Below are 19,897 nucleotides of genomic sequence, written 5' to 3' on the forward strand. Positions count from 1 at the left end.
TGGAATTAATATTTCCCCTAATGGTATCATGATCTTCCAACCATCAAAAATCTAAATTGAAATAATATACTTAAATCACACTCTCTACAGTTTTGAAATTTAAAGCATGCCCAATTTACCTTAATTAATGAAAAAAATGAATAATATTCCAAGAATTAGAGAAAAAGATTATGACTCGCAACAAACTTGAACATTAAATACAAATAAAAATGTTTGTGACCGCATAAGACATTTATTCTTTGATGGCAATACATTATAACAAGTTGTAATATTGGCAACAAACACACAGAATTAAATATCATCAGCCCAATGACATCTGCAAATTTACTGTCACATTAGCACACAATTGAAAACTATTTTTTTGGTTTTGGACATAAAATCATGATACCATTTCATCTATTTATCCAATTATACACATGGCTAATAGACCTAGTGCTTCACTTTTTTACATTACAAAACCTCTTTCATTCACCAGCATTAGTTAAAAACATGAATATTAATGCCTAACCATGGGGTATGAATCAGAAAAGTGGACTTCCACTCACTAACATAATGAAATAAGCAAAATTAATTGAGGAGAATTTACTGAAACAGTATCTTTTTTTTGTCTATTAACTGGCCCCACTGTGTCATTTTTATCTGCTACTTTTCTGCTCTAGCTTCCATTGTCATGAGTAAAGTGAATCATTCTGTTTCACTGCTAAACAATGCAAAGACATGTTACTGCTTCAAGGATGTCACATACAAAGAAAATGTTGATACTCACAACTGATACATTATTTACCTCAATAAAAGCATAGCCTTTCCACTTTAACTCATTCACAAATTACATTCGAAAAGGGGCAAACTTTAAACAATCATAGGTGACTAACTAGTGACTTATTTTAACCCTTAGAGTGCGTGGGAGCACAATCGCACTCCTGCCGCCTTTCACCAAAAGTGCAGGTAGTGTCACAATTAGATCTTAGAAATTCGAAGTTTACTGACAGATGGTACAGAAGTACAGAATTTGTACGATGCCGAATGTATGTAGTTCCCAAATTGACCCCTGGCATTCATCTGCCTATGTTTTTACATTTGCTATGATTTTTTAAAGTTCACTTAAATTTTGTGACTCTAAAACTTCAAAATAGTGTCTACATCAAAGTCAGCTTTTACAAGTGACAACGATACTAAATATGTCAATACTTGCAGTAGAGATAACAATTCTGTAAAAGATATTTGAGATGATTGTCCCAGTGGAAGTGATCAAAACTACACTATCACATCAGGGTCAGAAAGTGATTACATATATATTTTTGTTACTCTGAAACATAAACAAATTTCTGTAATTCATGAAAGTTCAGAGAGTAACAGGACCTTAGGGGGATCGAGATGGTGCGGGGGCTAACAAACTGGCTTCCCACCCAGAGGGCGCGGGTTCAAATCCCGGTTGAATATTTTCAGTGGTATCCCGCTCCGTAGTTGAGGTGCTTTGTGGAGGGCACTTTGAGTAACTACGCCACCTGTTGGATGGGACGTTAAGCTGCGGACCCCTTGGCGCCTTTCGTAAAGAGTAGGCTAATGCCGACGCCGGGTTTCTCTCTACCCTTCATCCTTTCCTGTCCATCCCCTATGGCGCAAATGACCTCTGTTGTCGGTCGCCTCCCCTAAAAACTACTACTACGACAGGACGTTGTGAAAACATTGAAGATTTGAACAATTCTAGTTTCATTATGTCCATCGAAACACGACCTGATCAATATTTATATGTGCAGTCTGAACCTTCTTTTCTTGAATCACCTGGTCTGAAGCATGTTCCTCCCCATGATGCTAAAATTGTAGAATATTTTGACATGCGTTTCCCTTTTACAATGTGGAATCTAATGGTGGCTGGAACGAATAGTCAGTTTTTGGGTTCACAGCAGCATAAATCCCCTAATTCTAGAGTCAGAGAATGGAGGTCTGTAACCGCCGTTGAAACGAAAGCAAATATGGCAATTAAATGACGGCCAACCATATTTTTATACTGGGTTAGGACTAGTAGAGTCATTCTATGGATTGGAAATATGTTCTCCAGAAATAGATTTATATCGATATTGAAATTTTTTCATCTTGTTGACAATAAGACTTGTTTCCACCAGTTCACCATACTTACGATCCCTGTTCTAAATCTATCCCCTTTGTTGAGCATGCAAATACGGTGTTCAGATTTCATTACACACCACACCAGTGCTTATCCATTGATGAGTCCTTAGTAGGCAGAAAAAGTCATTCAAGCCTAACTCAATATCTTCCAAACAAGAAGCACCACAAGTGGGGAGTAAAGTTTTAGATGTTGTTCAACTCAGTAGATCATTATTGCTTAGGGTTTTTCTGATAAAGAGAGGCAAAATGTGATGAGGAAAGTGGTGAGATCAAAAAGAAAGGCCTTGGTCAGATAGTATTGACCAAAGTCCTCCAACTAGGGACCTACTGAAATAAAGGTTATCATGTATTAACCAACAACTTTTTCGCCAGCATTGCTCTAGCAAAATATCTGTTAGAAAATGCAACATACTTCACTGGAACGATAAGAACAAACAGGCGGGGCCTGCCTAAGGATTTTGCAGCAGGTTATAATGTAGGGCAAGTAAAATATTTCCGCAAGTAATGAGGTGCCTTTGTGAGGATATCGAGGAAACAAATCTATAAAGAAAACAGTGTTACTTTTTCCAACCAACGCCGTTACTAAGAATGTAACCATGTATAGAACATGATATGGCCAAGAAAGGGAAATATTCAAACATGCAATAATGAATCAATACAATAAATTCATTGGAGATGTATCAGACATGATGCTTTACACCTACTTAAACGAAACAATAACACTAAAAATATTGGAAAAATGTGGTCTTTAGCATTTTTGCCGGGACGGTTTTAACTTGTTATATAAAATACAAAGCGAATATATCAGGCAAAATAATATCCCATATCCAATTCACTTCATCCATTATACAGACAATTGATGAAGAACGGCTAGTGGAAAAGAAAGAGTAATTTAATCTCATTGCTACGAACGAAACTGGTAGTCAAAGTGGATGATGCATTGTTACATAACTTGCTAGGCAGAAACTTGAGGTGTGCTGTATGCAACAAGAATGGTGCACCTATAAAAAGATCCAATTCAGTGTGCGCCAAGTGTAGGAAAGGACTCCATGGACTGTGTGTAGGAAAGCACAGCTGTTAGTGATTCCAGAAACAGGGTCGCTAATAAAAGTATTTTTCGTAAAAAGTTTAAATTTTTGTTTTGCAATGATTTATGAACCTAGACGGATGATTATTTCAGTGCAATCAGGTAACATACCAAATATTTTAGATTTATCACCTAAAGTTCCTTATAAGTTAAAAATTACTTTATTTATGTATTCAATAAAAACATTAATTTTTTTTACATTTTATATTTTCTTCAATACTTTTTCTAATAGAATCAGCAAAGAATATATTTAAAAAATTAAAACAAATATAATAAAGGCTTTATTAAGTTTTTGAGTATGTAACTTTATTTAATTGCAAATCATCATTTTTTCTTGAACTACTGCAAAATCAGCAAAAATACCTTGGCAATTTTAGCTTAGTTCCTAAGAAATTGGGAAAGGGTTAACACATTTTTAACAAATTACAATTTAAAGACTGCAAAAAAAAGTTGTTTTAATTGTATGCCACTTATACAGACATAATATTGCCTTCCAAAAGTTTTTCTTCAATAAATATTCTATCATCATTTTTAATATGCCCTTGAAAACCAGAAAAATTTTCCATATGACAAAACAGTTGTGTCACTATAAGAAAATCCCTGCTAGTAACAAGCAGCTATAAACTGCAGCCAATTAAAGAATAATTAAGCAGAATGAGCAATCAAAATAACTCTTCTTCAATTTTGAAGCATTGCCTGCGCACCAGATTGACGTGAATGATAATAATTATAGATATTAATTAATTAACAGGATCTAACTAATAGCATTATTTTCAAAACAAACTTTCAAAACTTATCTCCTCTTTACATATCATTTCATCACTATATGCAAACACACTACAGCCACTGAGTAAACAAATGCAATGACTAAGGGGATATTTTATTGACTCTGTCACAATGAAAGACTTGGAAAATTTTAATGTGTGCGGGTATGTGAAATTTGGAGTCAACTACAGGAAAACTATTACTGAAACGTGGAAAAACCTTCAACGAGTCTTTACGGTCAAGTGCATTAGCCAATCAGTGTTTTGGGAGGAACAGTCATGCCAAAACAGGAAGAACATTTGACTGATGAAGATCACGGAAATGGACAACCTTCCACTTCAAACAAATCATTCACATTGATGCAGTTGGCAATGATTCACCACAATGACTGCCTGACCATCAGAGATATTGCTGGAGAAGATGACATCAACTTTGGACGGTGCCAAGTAATTCCAATAAAAATACTCAATGCAAAATTTGTACCCTGTATATCCAACTAGAAGGTGATGTAGGTTTTCCTTTTTTAACTAACAACGGTTTTCCTTTTTTGACACACTATGAATATGTTCCAGGAAATCAGAGAGTCAATAAGGAATTTTAATGAAGCAGTTTGGAGGCATCTGAAGGAAGCCATACTCCGGAAAAGGCCTCAGTTATGGATGAACCACAGTTGAATGTTGCACTGCAACAATGCTCCAGCTTACTCATTCACTCGCTCATGATTTCTTTGCAAAAAAAACTAATCACCCTTGGCACCTTATTCTCTAGACAGCACCAGAGGAAATTTTCTATTTCCTTAATTGAAATCTACCCGGGAGAAGTGGTTTCAACACATTTCACAAGATTAAGAAAATTGCCTACCATTCCAAAAAAAAGAATTCCAGTAAGTATTCTAAGCTTAGAAAAAATGGAGAGGGATGAATAGCTAGTGAGGGTAACTACTTTGAGTAGAATAAACTAGAATAAGCTGAAAATATCAAATTTAAATTTTTCATTGAAACAGTATCATCTTTTTTTTATCTCATTTTGTAAGAATGTCAACTAAAATCTGCTCTAAAATCCAATTTGCTTGGAAATAATTTTTTCAAATGAGATAAACTTTAAGTCAAAAGTTACACATTTCAAGAACATTTGTAATATTGCAATACTTACTACCAATTAATTTTGATTGGCCCCTTTTCACATCAACAAAGACCAACCAAATTAGTTATGTGAGAAATGAGGACTAAAAAAAAGGAGGCTTTCTAATTTACATTCAAAAGTCTACTACACAAACAACAATATTTTGGAGAAAGATTTTCTTACATCATTAAGGGAAAGATTTCAAAATAAATTGTGTTTGTGAGTTCTGGGATAAGAATGCTCTTAGCTTTGGGTTACAATATGTTTCAAATCAAGTTGTGTTACAATAACAATGTTTTACTGTATTTAGATTCGAGAAAATAACAGACTCAATTGTATCGTGATGGCATCCATTGGGTAATAGGTGCAAATTTACAAAACATTTTAAGTACAGTCAACATGATGCTGGTTTATTTCCCTAAGAACCCCTATGAAACCAATTATGAGGAGTATTATAAAAATATACACAAAATATTGGAGCAAGACTGCACGCTTAGCAAACAACCTGTGCTACCTCATTAAACATTTAAAGAAATGTTATTGCTTGCTAAAGGGGATGTTACAAAAAAGATATTCTTTCGTACCATTTAGGTTTTTGCTTCTAATTCCTGCAAATTATGTATTTCGTACATGACATACTTTTTCCTTTTTCCCCTCATAAAAGTATATAGGAAGGGTTTCCACTATACCTTATTAAGTCGAGCACAAATTTTGAAAAAAAAACTTCAAAACCTAACTCATACATTAATATTATGCATTTAAAAAGTTCAAAATATAGCCAACTAAAATATTCATATGGTCTGTGTCATCACACCTTAAACCTCAGAATAAACAACGACGAAGACAATTTTAGATACTTATAGATCACATTTCTAGTAAAGTACTGCCACTTTAACATGTCCCATTATATACAAGCACTGCTATGAAAAACACACTTGTTTGGGCCCATGAAATAAAGTAATGAGTCAGACTGAATTTGGATACTTTCAAATAGAAATTCCTCCTGTCAGCAAAATTTTTTTTTATCAAAATGTGAAATTTAACATCTTGTTAATAAAATGGAGATTGCATGTACTTCTACCAGAAATAGAATTGGGGTAACCTTTAAAATTTGCACTCATTGAGTCATATAGGAGCAGTGCCAATGAAAAAAATATTTTATAACACAGTTGCAGGTAGCAAAAAGTACAGTTCAATTAATCTGTGAGCATTGTATTGATAGACAGAAGTAGCCATGCTTATCCAAAAAAAACCCCCACCAATTGGGGAGTACGCAGAGAAGTGTTCACTAAGTTGAACTTCAGTAAGTCATATGCTATCAATTTTTTCAATCCATATTTAACTATTTACTCATGGCATTCCATCAAATATACTTTTCGACCACAAAATATAAAGTCACTGTTTAAGTGATGACAACACAACATTGCTAACCAGATGCAATAAATATTATAAGCTATGACAATAATTCTCATACTAAAGAAGTACACACAAATTTAAGAAAAAGGAACGGGAGGTACACAGGAAATGGCGGTACTTCTCCTACTTAGTAAGCTTTTATTTTCAAAGAAAATATTTGGCAAAAGAATTTCCCTGAAGTCATTTAATTTAACATTGATTTCTCACTGGTCTTACCTTGTACGTGTACCTGTCAGGAAATGATTTACCACACCTCTTGCACTTGAGTGGTTTATCGGATGTATGCAGTTTTTGCACATGAATCCTAAGGTCCGTTTTCCTCCCACATGTTGTAGGACACAGTTCACACTTAAAAATTGGCTTGTTACCCGCTGAAAAATATAAAAGTAACAAAAACATGGTCAATGTCTGAGGCATGGTTATAGTGCATACATGACATTTAATATTACAAAGTATTAATTAATTGCAAACTGGGAACTCATTTCAAAAATTAAAAAAATAAGCATGCACAAAACCTGGACTAAACCTTTCAAAAGTTTACAAAATAGCCAATTTACCACAACAGAGTGAAACCTCAAATTCATATTTTTCAGGAGTTGTGCAAAAATATTTTAAAAGAGATATAATGTTTTGCACATTACATGCCTTCCAGAATATATCAACTAATCAATGCACACAGAAGTAATAACTTAAGTCATTTTTCATGCTGTCCCACATGCCTTTTCTCTTCCTCCTACCTTGCCTCCTCATTCTCTCCTATATCATCAACATGTCATCACCTAACAAAACACTCTGCATCCCTTTCTCCAGTCCCTGAGCGTCGTCTCTCCTCTCCTGTCATGTTCAGCACTTCCTTAGTTTCCTTTTCATTCATATGACTGCATCTCAGAGGTCCCCATCTAAGCTTATCCTCCTGTCCTATTGGTCGTTTGCAAGTTGTACATAATTACATTCAGATTAATTTTTTTCTAATCCAGTCTTTATATCCTTAGTGAAGGTTTTTATCATCAACTCCTCCCCCTCGGTAAAAACTTCTTTGCCTTGTATAATCCTTCTTATGTCCATCTGCTACCCACATAAACACCATCATGGACATGAATAAATTCTCAAAAGTGCTAATCCCTCCAGCTTACTCTTAATCCCTGCAATACAATAATTAATTCTAACCAATTGATATAGTTGAATACCTTCTCTAAATCTATGAAACCAAAAATACTTTCAGGTAATATTCTCATATTTATTTCTATCAGCGACCTCATTACCGTTGTTGCATCACCCCTTTCCCTTCCTGAACCTAAAATGTCATCCCTAGAGTAATCATTGGCAATCTTCTCCATCCTTCAATCGATGCTCCTAAATGCTATCTTAGATGCACGCCAAATCAAACTTATTTTCCAATCCTTGCGAATAGTTGCTTTGCCCCTTTTTTAGGATGGGAATTAACGAACAAATTAATAAAGAACAAAGTCATAAAGTCATCCGTCCAAATCCCTCCCCCTTATATGCACCAAATGAGCCCATTAAAACTCTTCGTGCCATACTTTCCCAAATCCTTAAATTTGGATATTAACTACCCCCGCAGCCCAATTCCATTTACTTTTATGCCTTTCCTAATTCATACATGCATGTACCTAAATATATTCATCAACATCATATGCTCTTTTAATGTCTAAACATAATGGCCTAATATCTTCACCATGCATAATAATAATAAATAGAAATACTCAGTTAAAAACAGAACCACGGAAAAAGCAATATAAGTTATCCCACCATATCCAAGGAGCAGTGAGATTTTACTTGATTTTGACATTGACAAACATAAATTTGAGATTTTAACTGCATTGAGACCAAAGCGGACAGATTACAAGGAGAATGATCCAGACCATGAAAACATTAAATTAAATGGGGTTCATGCAAGTCCAGGTACATAAATTTGAGGTTTCACAGTTCTGTTCTGACAGACCAGTATGATATCCTTAATGGGTATTCATTGTAGACGTGACTTTGCAAACATACATTCAGAAAAACAATTGGGTAATTAAAGAAAAACTTATAAAAACTATTATCGACAGCACCCTTCAAATCATGATCCACCTTAGTGATCAACCTGAAGGTTGAATTGACCAAATGATAATATGAGAAGGAAAATCCAAAAAATAATTTAAAATTTGGAGGGATAATATGAGTGACATAGAGATACAATAGGTAAATTAAAATATTATGTTAGTGGATCAGAAATTTGGAACATGCCATAAGACTTAACCATTAACACAAATGTAGTTATTTATTATAGATTTTTGAGTGAAATTATTACAATATTTTGCTAATAAAATTGGCATTACATCAGAGAAAGCAGTAGAATCACATAAATTTAACAAGCAGTAGTGTACAGCAGTTACTTACTTCCCTTAAATATGCATATTTGAATTAATGGTGCCGTTTCATCAAGAACTTAATAATTTTTACTAAAACTAAAGAATACAATAACATGTAGAGGCCACTCAGCAGAATTAGCAAAGGTCCATGTACTTCACCTAATTTCACCAGCGGCAAACTTTTCAAACTTACCACTTTTATTAAATACTGTCTAGTATGACCCACTCCTCTCTCTCAAAAGACCCAAGAGCCTTCCTAAATCCCAAAGGCATTTTTAAAAATGATTCACATGCAATCCTTTTTTGAGTAGTGTTCATATATTCAAAAAAGATATTTTTACAATTGGCTATAAATCCAAAATCAATATTATTCCCTTGACTGGAGACTATTTTCTGTTATCTTTCAGGGGCTGGAGATTCAACAAAATGGTATCAAAATTACTTTTATAAATAAATGATCCTCAGTTCAAACATATGGTATAAAAAGTGCTCAGCAGATGCTAAAGGCATGCAATAAATGCATAGAAAATGATATAATGAAAGAAAGAATAAACTATTCCCATAATTAATTTCCTGACGGGATACAATATTGTGTGGCTAAGTTTCTTACTCAAAATTTTGGAGTTAAACACCCCCAGAATACTTATAAAAAGGTCATGCCGCCATCTGCTCTTCATTTTCTCAACACTTCATAAAACAATTAACCACATAATCATGGGTTACCATTAAAACCTTTGATATATGTTTAAATGGCTATGTGTGGGTTGCAATATAAACATAATATTAGTGGTTTTTGGACACTTAACCAATAAAACTGAACTTTCAGTCTTATATAATCACGCGCAGCAGTTGTTTAACTCTTTTGTACATAACATTAGTTCATTTAACTAAACATAGTTATGGGAAATAGATCACTCAAAAGCCATCTCGAAAAAAAAAACAAAATGCTCGCTATTTTCCAAATATTTGTATATCAACTAAGGATTGATTGTGTTTGATTTATGGGATTCTACTGTAAACTCAAGATGCAAAATTCCATGTAAAACAGAATGAATACAATAAAATAAAAGAAAAAAAGGAGCATAAGATTCGTAATTTCCATTCTGTGCATTAGGTGCACATCACTTTTTATTACATTTCTCTAAACACAAGTTCAGAAATTTTGGAGATATATGTTGCTAAATGCACCAAAAAGAACCAAAAAAATAACTGAATGAACCAAAAGATCTGGCAGAACTGACACAGATTCCAAGGGGCTCAAACAAGCTTAAACCAAAATACAGGCAAATAAAAATTAGATCATACAACAATTGAATATAAAGCATAATGAGGCATGTAAGTCAACCTCTATAGTTATAAAATCACAAATAATTTACATATTATGTAAATTTTAGGCCTTGAAACCTTCAGAGAAAAGAACCATGAGAGCAAACTTTTCTGAAATTGACAGAAGTTACTGCCAACCCAGCCCACAATTATTTTATTCAGTGAGAATTATATAAGATTGGTCAACCTCAAAGATTAAAAGTAGGAAAATGAATGAAAAGCCAGATACATAACAAAATCAAAATTAAAAAAAAATAAACTATACAAAGGCACTGAAAAAAATACTTCCAGCAAGTTAATAATAAGTACAACAGTAAAAGATCTGAGGCCACTGAAATTGTAGTTACAAAAGTGAAATACATGCATGTAATGGTATATATTTTGTGAATAACCCACAAAATTTCATTAAAAGTACGGAAATGATTATGAAAGAGCAATCACTGAAGAGAAAGAAGCTGTGCTTAATCTAATATCTAAGCAGGAAGTGGTACGATTAATTCAATTTCCCATAATCACCTTGAAGGGAATACAAGAGAGAGGGATTACAGAAGAAGTTCAAAATCTCTACATAATCTAAATTTAAGTCTAAATATTTGGGAAACAGAATGGACTTGTCTTGAATATTCAAAATTAGCAAATTTTGCCATATGTAGTGAGAGGGGAAAAATCATATAACATGGGAATAGTCAGGTAATAGAAAAATTATTTTATCATGGTAGAATTATAAAAATTGAAGAGTATTGTAGTTATTACCTATAGCATACTAACATTCCATTTATAATTAAGATTTATATGATACCAAAGTGGAATGTCCCATATTGGCATTTTCCCGGATAATTCATTACTTTTTAGTAGTTTTTCTCCCAATCAACTTTTCTGGAAGAATTTCTTTGAAAAAAACAGTCCAGAGAAAGAATAACATGTATAACTTGAACTTGCTTAACTTCTTTTATTTGAAAAGATGAATTTTCAGTATTAACATACTACGACAGATGGCTTATGAGGAAGAAATTAGAATTAAATGATAGAATGTACTAACAAAGGAATAAAAATAAATAGATGTATTTACCAATCAGAATATTATGTTTAGTATAAAAAACTTTTATATCAAGCTTCTTACCATTTTGCTTAATCTGTAAGTATTTATTTACCAAGCCATGTAATGTAGGTTACCTGAGGTACTAGCAAGCAATACAATGACAGTACTATTAGCGTCGATATGAAACCCTGGTATCAATGTGTGAGTAATGTCAGGGAAGCCAGTGTTGACATTTGGGTATGCCAGGGAAGCTGGCATGTCTATTTATAATGCACATATAATTATGTACAAAGAAATATTTACATACAAAGAAAAGAATGAAAAATTTCCATTCATTATACATACAACTAGTAAATTGATTATAATTTTGAAAAGTTTTTTTTTGAGTTCTCAATCCCATCACTCACTAGTTATATATTTACTACTCTCTGTTAATAATTTCACTGAATAAATCAACTTTATGTGAGATAACATGGTGAAACAAAGTTAATTTTAATAACTTATGGCTATGTAAAAATAAAAAAATCTCCAAGACCTAAGCAGTTGACTACTGATTTGACTGCACTGAAAGATTGGTATTTCAAATTGATTAATACTAGATTTCAAGAGTAAGGCATGACTTACTTTCAAGAAATTTCCAAATGTTCTTTTAAGTCAATGCTAAGCAACTTACATACCTCATTATCTTCAAATAACGTTAATAAAAATGAAATTTCATTCATAAAATCATTTTTCTATTTTTATTTTACTTTCCAAATTCAACTACTAATGTATGGGATATCTTTAGTCCCCATACAATGTTCAGCTGGATTGTAAGCTACTCAATGCCCCACCTAACTAAATTTGATACACAACAAAAATCTGTTACCCAGCATTTACTGAAGGAAACATTTTATTAATATGTATCCACCAACACAAAAGGAGAGAGAATGCTTTTAAAAAATAACCCTGGCAATGGCAATATAATCAATACGAATTTGGATGAAAATGAATTCTACCTTAACACAGCTTATGTCACCATCACAAGCTTCATTAATTTCTTGATAACATTGAAACAGTGAACATCCATTGCTCAAATAAACAATAAGTCGAGTCCCAACATTTACTAAGATATTGATACCACTAATTTACACCAGGTCTACTGATATGAGAGCATCTTGCGGTTGAATTTTGTTCTACATTACAGCAGAATCTGATCGGCAAAAAGTGAAGCTTTTATCCTCATAAATATACACCCTTCAACACAAGAGAAGCATAAGAGCCACATATTCCTCACTGTGTCTGAATCTTAAAGCTCCCTCGGCATCAGTGAATACTGCAAAAACCTAGAAGTCTCAATTTCATCAAGGCCCAGAATGCTTTGAAATAAGGATATAAAATAAAAACCAACAGGGATAATCATGTCATATGCTGCTTAAAGAATGATGACATCATCACAAAATTATGGACGGATACATTAAATTTCCAACATATTTTATCAAATCATCAAGTTACTTCAGCAGACTGAAAATAATATTTTAAATCTCTACAAGACAAGTGTGGACAAATATTTATTCAAGATGGGACCAATGATTTTTATGGGCTGTTTAATACTTCTATTCAGCATCAATATCAGATATGTGGCAGCCTGGAACTAGGCCACTTTTTTGCATGATACTGTGAACTAGTGACTCCTTTAAACACACCCCACACACTGCAGATGAATGAAACACTATCACAAGGTAAAGCTGCTGATTGTACCCAGAACTTACACTAATCCGTTTACTCTATGTCCTTCTTATCAAGGAAGCCTACAAAGTGTGATATTGTTGGAAAGTTTCATTTGAAACATAAGCTTGCCTAGAAAAAATAAGCTAGTCTTGACATGATCACGGTAAAAAATAATTGTCTTTGGTGTCACACACACATTGCAGTAGCTGACTTTGCTACTTATGAATTCTATGGTCTCGGGCTCAACTTTGTGGAGGTTCATGTTCGTTTAAATAAATATACTTTGTAACTTCCACACAATTTTCCACACAATTTTGTGTGGAAGTTACAAAGTATATTTATTTAAACGTTTGCTACTTATGTCACTGTTCTTTTCATAGCTTGCATGTGACATTGCCATTTCAATATTTCCCACCTTCAGACATTACAGTGAAATTTTTGTTCCATATCAGGCATAAAAATTGTCAGCATAATTCAAATGAGATACTGATGCATGTCACACTATAGGTTAATTCTATTCGGGTTGCATACTAATGCTTTTTTGTCACGTAATTCTACATTCTTTTGTTACATATTCCAATTTTTTATGAGCTTTTTTAATCTCATTCAACGCTTGATTTTTTATTTATTTATTTATTTTATTTATTCAGTATAAGTCCGAAAACAGCACATTTAGGCCTTTACATCGAACTATTAACAACGATAACAATGTCACATTTACAAACACCCAAGCCCTAGATGGAGGGAAACTCACCCAGGCGGGAATCGAACCCGCGACCCTTTGAATGGCAGACGAGGACGTTACCCCGCCGCCACCGGGGCCGGCAACTTTACTGTACTTCTGATGACTGAATTGTCACCATCAATAACACTTAGCAAAGTTTTCAAGGTGGCCCATTATGAAATAATTTTAAGCAAAATTTCATCCATACCCATTCAGTAGGGACACCAATTATTAAAGTGACCAACTCTTGATCACAAATTGTATGCTTGACAAATTTCCAACAGTCACTTCTGTTCTATACTCCAATCCTTGGAGTTCTTTGTAACCTTAACTCAGGGTGCAGGCATGGATTTTAATTATAACATTAAGATTCATAAATTATCACACTGGTGCTTTTCTATCAACTACAGAAAACATTGGGGTCCTTACTTTGTTTCACCTCTTACCTCCTAAGAACTCCACAGTATATTGTATTCAAATAATAAATGCATCACTTTCATAAATACATAAATACTAGTTCAGTTGAAACCTTGGTATTTTAAAATCGAATGGTCAAGTTTGTTCTCTGTGGCACATATACCCATATTTAAGGGACTTTGTTTGGTCTCAGGACACCTCTGAGTGGTCTCTGTGCTGCTTATAATTTCAATAAGCCTTTGCCTAGTAGTTAGGTTTCCCAGGAGCTGAACCACCCAAGTTGACACAACACCTATGCCCACAAGTACAACTTGAACCCTAAAACTTTGGATTGAGCAGGCAAGCACGTTTTCCACCTGAGTAACCAAGATGGCAAATTTAGAAGTTGGGGTCCTCCACCCAGGTACCCAAATGCTAAAGTCCAGGGCCAAACCCAATGGGGAAAGAATATCCAAACCTAGTTGCTAAATCGAAATCGCATCAACTAATACCCTCCTCCTAAATATTTCCTTTCTAGATTAATAAGGTCGAAGAGCCTTTTCAGAAGTTTATTTCATGAAATTTACTCCCTTTCACTAATTTCTTTCAAGCTGCCCTGTCCTCTCATACCTTTTTCACCTCTGTCACATTCACATGATTTCATGCAAGCTGGACATTTAGGCTCATGAAATGTCTTTTGAGATTGCACAATGACATAATTTATTCACAAAAGTACAAAACGGTCATGTTACCATTTCATCTATGAGTGTCAGGCATATCCATCCATTACCATCAATGGGCACCCAACTTAAAATTCTATAAGGACTCCTGCTATACGAATAAATTTAATCCTCAGGTTACACCATTCTACCATTATATGCAAAAAGGATATAAACTATGAGAAAACATGGTACATGTTTAAGCTCTTCATAAAATAATTGGCTAATTTGCATCAATTTATGACTGAAGATGATGAAAAATATTAACAGAAAATTGATAAAATGTATAGATTGCTGTTACAAGCTCCAGATTGTTTTTCTCCAGCTGAATACATTGTGTACATGCTGTACCCTAATAGGAGTCCTCCCATTATTACATGAAAGACATTGCCTTGAATAAACATTAGATCTTTGATATTTTGCAGAAATAATTGGTACTCTATATGCAGTCCTTTGAACCCTACAAGATCTGGAGAAAAATCTCTTATGACTCACATTTGTTTCTAAATATGAGTTGTATATAGTTTAAATATTTTGCAAAAAAATCAATTCTGGTGGTTTTTAGTAAGAGGCAATGCAAGATGATCATTCTATTTCTAGATTTCAATTCCTGATTTTTCCTTAATTGTATTTTTGCATTGTACTTCACTGAGCCCTTTTTTTGTTACGAAGCCCTGTTTTAGGCAACAAGCCTCTTCAGGCTCACTGAGTCCTTAAAAATGCCCAACTTATACCAGTAATATAATGACAGTTCACTGAAAACAATAAAAAGACCTTTTTTTTAACATTTTTCCTTTAAATCAGAAGTAAACTGCCTCAATTGCCATTTTAAAGTGGTAAAAACAAAGTTTCCGGTAAACTAAGGTTCAGGGGGCCATCTGTATCTTCAACCCTTCGCTCCAAGCCAGCCAATGCAATCACTTTAATTACAGTTGAGGCTTATGCCAGAGATTGTACATATGAAACTAAGTGTAGCTAAAATTGTTTTCCAAAAATTAGATATATCTCAACTTTTTGGACAGTGACCACTAGCATTATTTACATATAAGTATTCCTGGCATTATCAAATCTACAGCAAATACAATTACTGAGCATTACCATTAATAAGAAAAGTGTGTGTGGGGTAAATGAGAAGTCAGCTAAAAGCTAAGCCAAGCTATAAGTCTAAGTGCACCCATTAACAAATTTTAACAGTGAATGCATTCTGGGTGTATTCAAAGAAGCCCCACAAGATGCTCAATCATATCATCAGCAAACCTAAAAATTGTAATTGATGTGCATCATTTAAATTGGTAATATATGAGCAATTTTACTTTCAAATAAAAAAAGACTGAACTTAGTTAATATGATACAATTTAGTACTGAGGTCAAAATAAAAACCAAACATGATAATAACGATATTGATAGAATTGAGCTCTTACAGCTAGTAGTATTGAATAAATGAAAAACTCCAATAGCCGTAAACAGTTAACATTTCTAAACAAAGTACAAATGAGAATAGTTGGCTAACACCACAAGTATTTGACAGATAGATAGAGGTCTTTATTTGATGGGGTAAAAGGTAAAGAGGAAAGGAATAAGAAAGGTGAATACGAATATGCGTATTTTGGCCACAAAGTAGCCCTCTTCAGCGTACTGAAGGTGAATCATCACAACAACTTAAGTCTAAGAGAGAAAGGGTAAGGGCAATCCGACGTATATATAATGTAAAATGTTGGGGGAGGGGGTGAAGGGGTAGGTCAAAGGGACGGAGCCAATAGAAGGTGAACTGTTTACGGCCATTAGAGTTTTTCATTTATTCAATGCTAATAACTGATCAGTTCTAAAGAATGAATCAACAAAACAAGTCAGGAGGATGGAATTGTTGATCTGCTTAAAGAGCCCCAAGTGTTTCCCAAACATAATATAACACCCTACTTCAAAAATGCTGGATAACAAATTTGCTACCATGACACACATCTTTTACCTGCTTAAAATCAAAGATTGATTCCTTGATGTGAGCTTGGATTAAACATCCAAATTAAAACTATTCCTGGTCCCTCATGATGAATGAAGGAATAAAAGATATAGGGATATTTTTGTCATGAATGTTTCCACAATAAAATTAGCTAAAAGCACAAAACATTCTTCAAACATCACCAGATCAGATGCGAATATCTGTCATAAATGGTTTTGTGCTGCGAACAAAATTAATTGAAAACAAATTCATTATTTGAGAAAAAGACATATCTCTAGTGATGTTACATCACACCAATATATAGCCTCCCGAAGCAGTTACACATTGCTGTAATTTCCCACTGAATATATAAGCTGCCGTGAAGAATCTTTCAGTAATCCCCGAAAAGCTAAGTGATAAGAAAACTAATTAATGCACAAAACCAGAGGGTTATGTCTTTTTCATCTTTCTAAAAGTGTGTATAAATAAATATATCCTCTTTATCCCAGTCATATTCAACACTGAATTAAGTGAAAAAATTGACAGTTAAATACAACCAAAGCAAATAATAATGATTGCGTTACTACAACTGGGCTTAAACAGGACCTGAACATTGTATGAAGACTAGAGAGATCTCTCTAGATCTCTTACCTGGATGTTTTTTTAGCTTATGGGTCACCAATCCTTTCATATTTTGGAAACAGGCAAGGCAGTCATCACACCCAAATGGCCTGGGGTCACCTTTCTTACCTGTATGAATCAATTTATGAGCCTTCAAACTGTTGGACTGAGTGAAACGGGCATGGCAGATGTCACATTCATAGGGACGTTCACCGGTGTGAATACGAAGATGTCTCTTTAACTTGAATGTGTCTGGACTGGCATATGTACAATGAGGGCACTGCAAACAAATATTCAAACAGTTCAGACCAATGTCACTTGGTCAAAGAAAATCTGGTAGCCCAATGTTTTTAGATATTAACCTGGAAATTTATTACTGTATACTCCACAAATAGCCAACTGGTAAGTCTCTTTCCCAAGATTAAATTAAAATGGATCAAATCACACTTAACAAAAGATTTGCTTCTTAGATTGCATAAGATTGCTATTACTCTCCCCTCTTACTCTGATTAACTTATTGTGATCTCAAAGAGCAATATTTCCACCTATGGCAACTTGACATATGATGTTTTCCCCCCATCACATTTCATTGTCATAGAAAGACAGGCAGTAAATTAAGTTTTTCGCTATCAGCAAGCTTTGCAAGAAAAACAACTGCCATTTATGAATCACAATTACAAAAAGCACCGAGCTCACATCGTCATGGTGAGCTTTGTGCCTTTGTTCATTCTTCCACTCTGAACAACTGCATCAGATCAATTAACCATATTACCCATTTTAATGTACGCAGTTTTATCAATTTAGTGATTCATTTCAGAGCACAGATAGTAATTCAGAGTAGTGTTTCATGATTTTTGGGCTCATCTTCAATTTAGTGGTTTTAGCTTGCAATACATTTTAAGAAAATGGATGAAGGTTGGGATGGTAATGTGAGCCTCATGGAAGGGGCACTCATCACCATGACTTTTTGATGCATTCAGTTAATAGGTTGGAATGAATCCATTTTTGTGTTCCCATGGCCGCAAAATCTGGGTAGGGGCTTTGGGTTTGCTACAATGTAGACCCAGGAACTACAGCTGAATTCCGTAGAATTGACAATTTATTTACCTACATATTTTCTTGATACTACATTTTCAATTAATTTCAAATTACAGAACAAACAAGGTTTAGCACTCACTATAATCAGAAAGACTTCTTAACAATTAAAGAGGTTTTCTTCAAATTTCAAAGAGCAAGGGAGGTTTTCATTATAATCTTATTTTGCATTAAGGCAAATTAATAATTTTTTCGTAATTTACAATTATTTAATAAGGAAAAATTTTGAGAAAGCAGAGTTATTTCAAACTTCTATTCTAAAAAAAAATATTGAAGTTTCAAAACATTTATTTATCTTTAAACTTGTAATTTTATGAAAATTTTGATGTGTTAGTAACACATAGATGGCACCAGTTGGCTTATTGAATGCTTATCACCAAAACATTGACCATAGTAATTCGTAAAAAGTCAGGAAGTCTTGCATTTTTGAGTCAAATTTATAATAATAAATTTCCAGGTTGAACCTAAATTCTTGAGAGTTTTCATTGGGCTATTAGTTAACAACTTGGTAAAATTTTTAACAGTAATATACCTGATATGGTCTTTCTCCTGTATGACATCTCATGTGGCGCTTTAATTTGCTTAGTTCAACACTTGCATACTCACACTCTGTGCATTTGTGAGGTTTTTCATGAGTATGCTTGTAGCGTACATGCCGAACTAATTCACCTATTGAAAAAAAGGATAATAATTAAGATATTGAAAATATTCTTCCAAAGAACTCACTTCACAGAGGGAATTTCATTATTTACCTGATGTTGTAAATGCACTGTCACAAAATTTACACCTATGTGGTTTCGTCCCAGTATGTGTATTGACGTGGTTCTGTAATGAAGCAAGTGTTTTGAAACCTCTTTCACAAACACTACACTTGTGAGGCCGTTCTTCCGAATGGGATTTCATATGGCGGGAGAGCAAATACCTGAAAAACAAAAAAACAATTTTCTTTATCGCAGCATTAATCCCCCCTAAAATTAGAATTTGCAGGGAACAGAAAAAAAAAGGCATTTACCTTTTCGGGCTCGTGTAATTACAATAATTGCACATGTGGGCTTGAGTTACTGTCTGAGATTTCTTTGGCATAATTTTAATAATTTTAGATTTGTCATCTTCATCACCAGATTCCTGGAATTAAAATTATATATGAATGATGAATCGACAATTTCAAAGTAATCGAAAGTAAAAGCAAAGGGAAAATTATTTGAAACTTACCATTGTCATTCCCTCCTCCCCCTCATCAAAATCATACACAGTAAGATCTTGATCATCCTTGTCATCCTTATCGTCAGGTTGTTGCACTATAAGCACATAGCTCACTTCACCAGGATTAGTGTCGGATGGAACAATTGTGACAGTTTGATATGCATCGCCAGTATTCAAAATGACTTGGCCATTGCCATCTGAACCTCCAGCCTATTTAATTGAGTTCAATTTTATCC

The 19,897-nt window shown here is 33.9% G+C and overlaps 1 protein-coding gene across 2 annotated transcripts in view; it reads right to left on the reverse strand.

The window, feature by feature from the left end:
* The window catches only part of LOC139692294 (transcriptional repressor CTCFL-like), a 41,383-nt gene that overhangs the window by 13,585 nt on the left and 7,901 nt on the right, over positions 1–19,897 (reverse strand). For both annotated transcript variants that reach the window (XM_071590392.1, XM_071590391.1), the window contains exons 6-11: positions 19,671–19,871; positions 19,471–19,583; positions 19,211–19,380; positions 18,991–19,127; positions 17,493–17,643; positions 6,734–6,888 (exon numbers count right to left, since the gene is read on the reverse strand). In XM_071590392.1, the coding sequence (XP_071446493.1) occupies positions 6,734–6,888; positions 17,493–17,643; positions 18,991–19,127; positions 19,211–19,380; positions 19,471–19,583; positions 19,671–19,871 (927 nt within the window). The remainder of the gene's footprint in view (positions 1–6,733; positions 6,889–17,492; positions 17,644–18,990; positions 19,128–19,210; positions 19,381–19,470; positions 19,584–19,670; positions 19,872–19,897) is intronic.

The sequence above is a fragment of the Hetaerina americana genome, unplaced genomic scaffold, assembly GCF_022747635.1.
Source record: "Hetaerina americana unplaced genomic scaffold, ioHetAmer1.1.p SCAF_4, whole genome shotgun sequence".
In the NCBI taxonomy this organism is placed as follows: domain Eukaryota; kingdom Metazoa; phylum Arthropoda; class Insecta; order Odonata; family Calopterygidae; genus Hetaerina; species Hetaerina americana.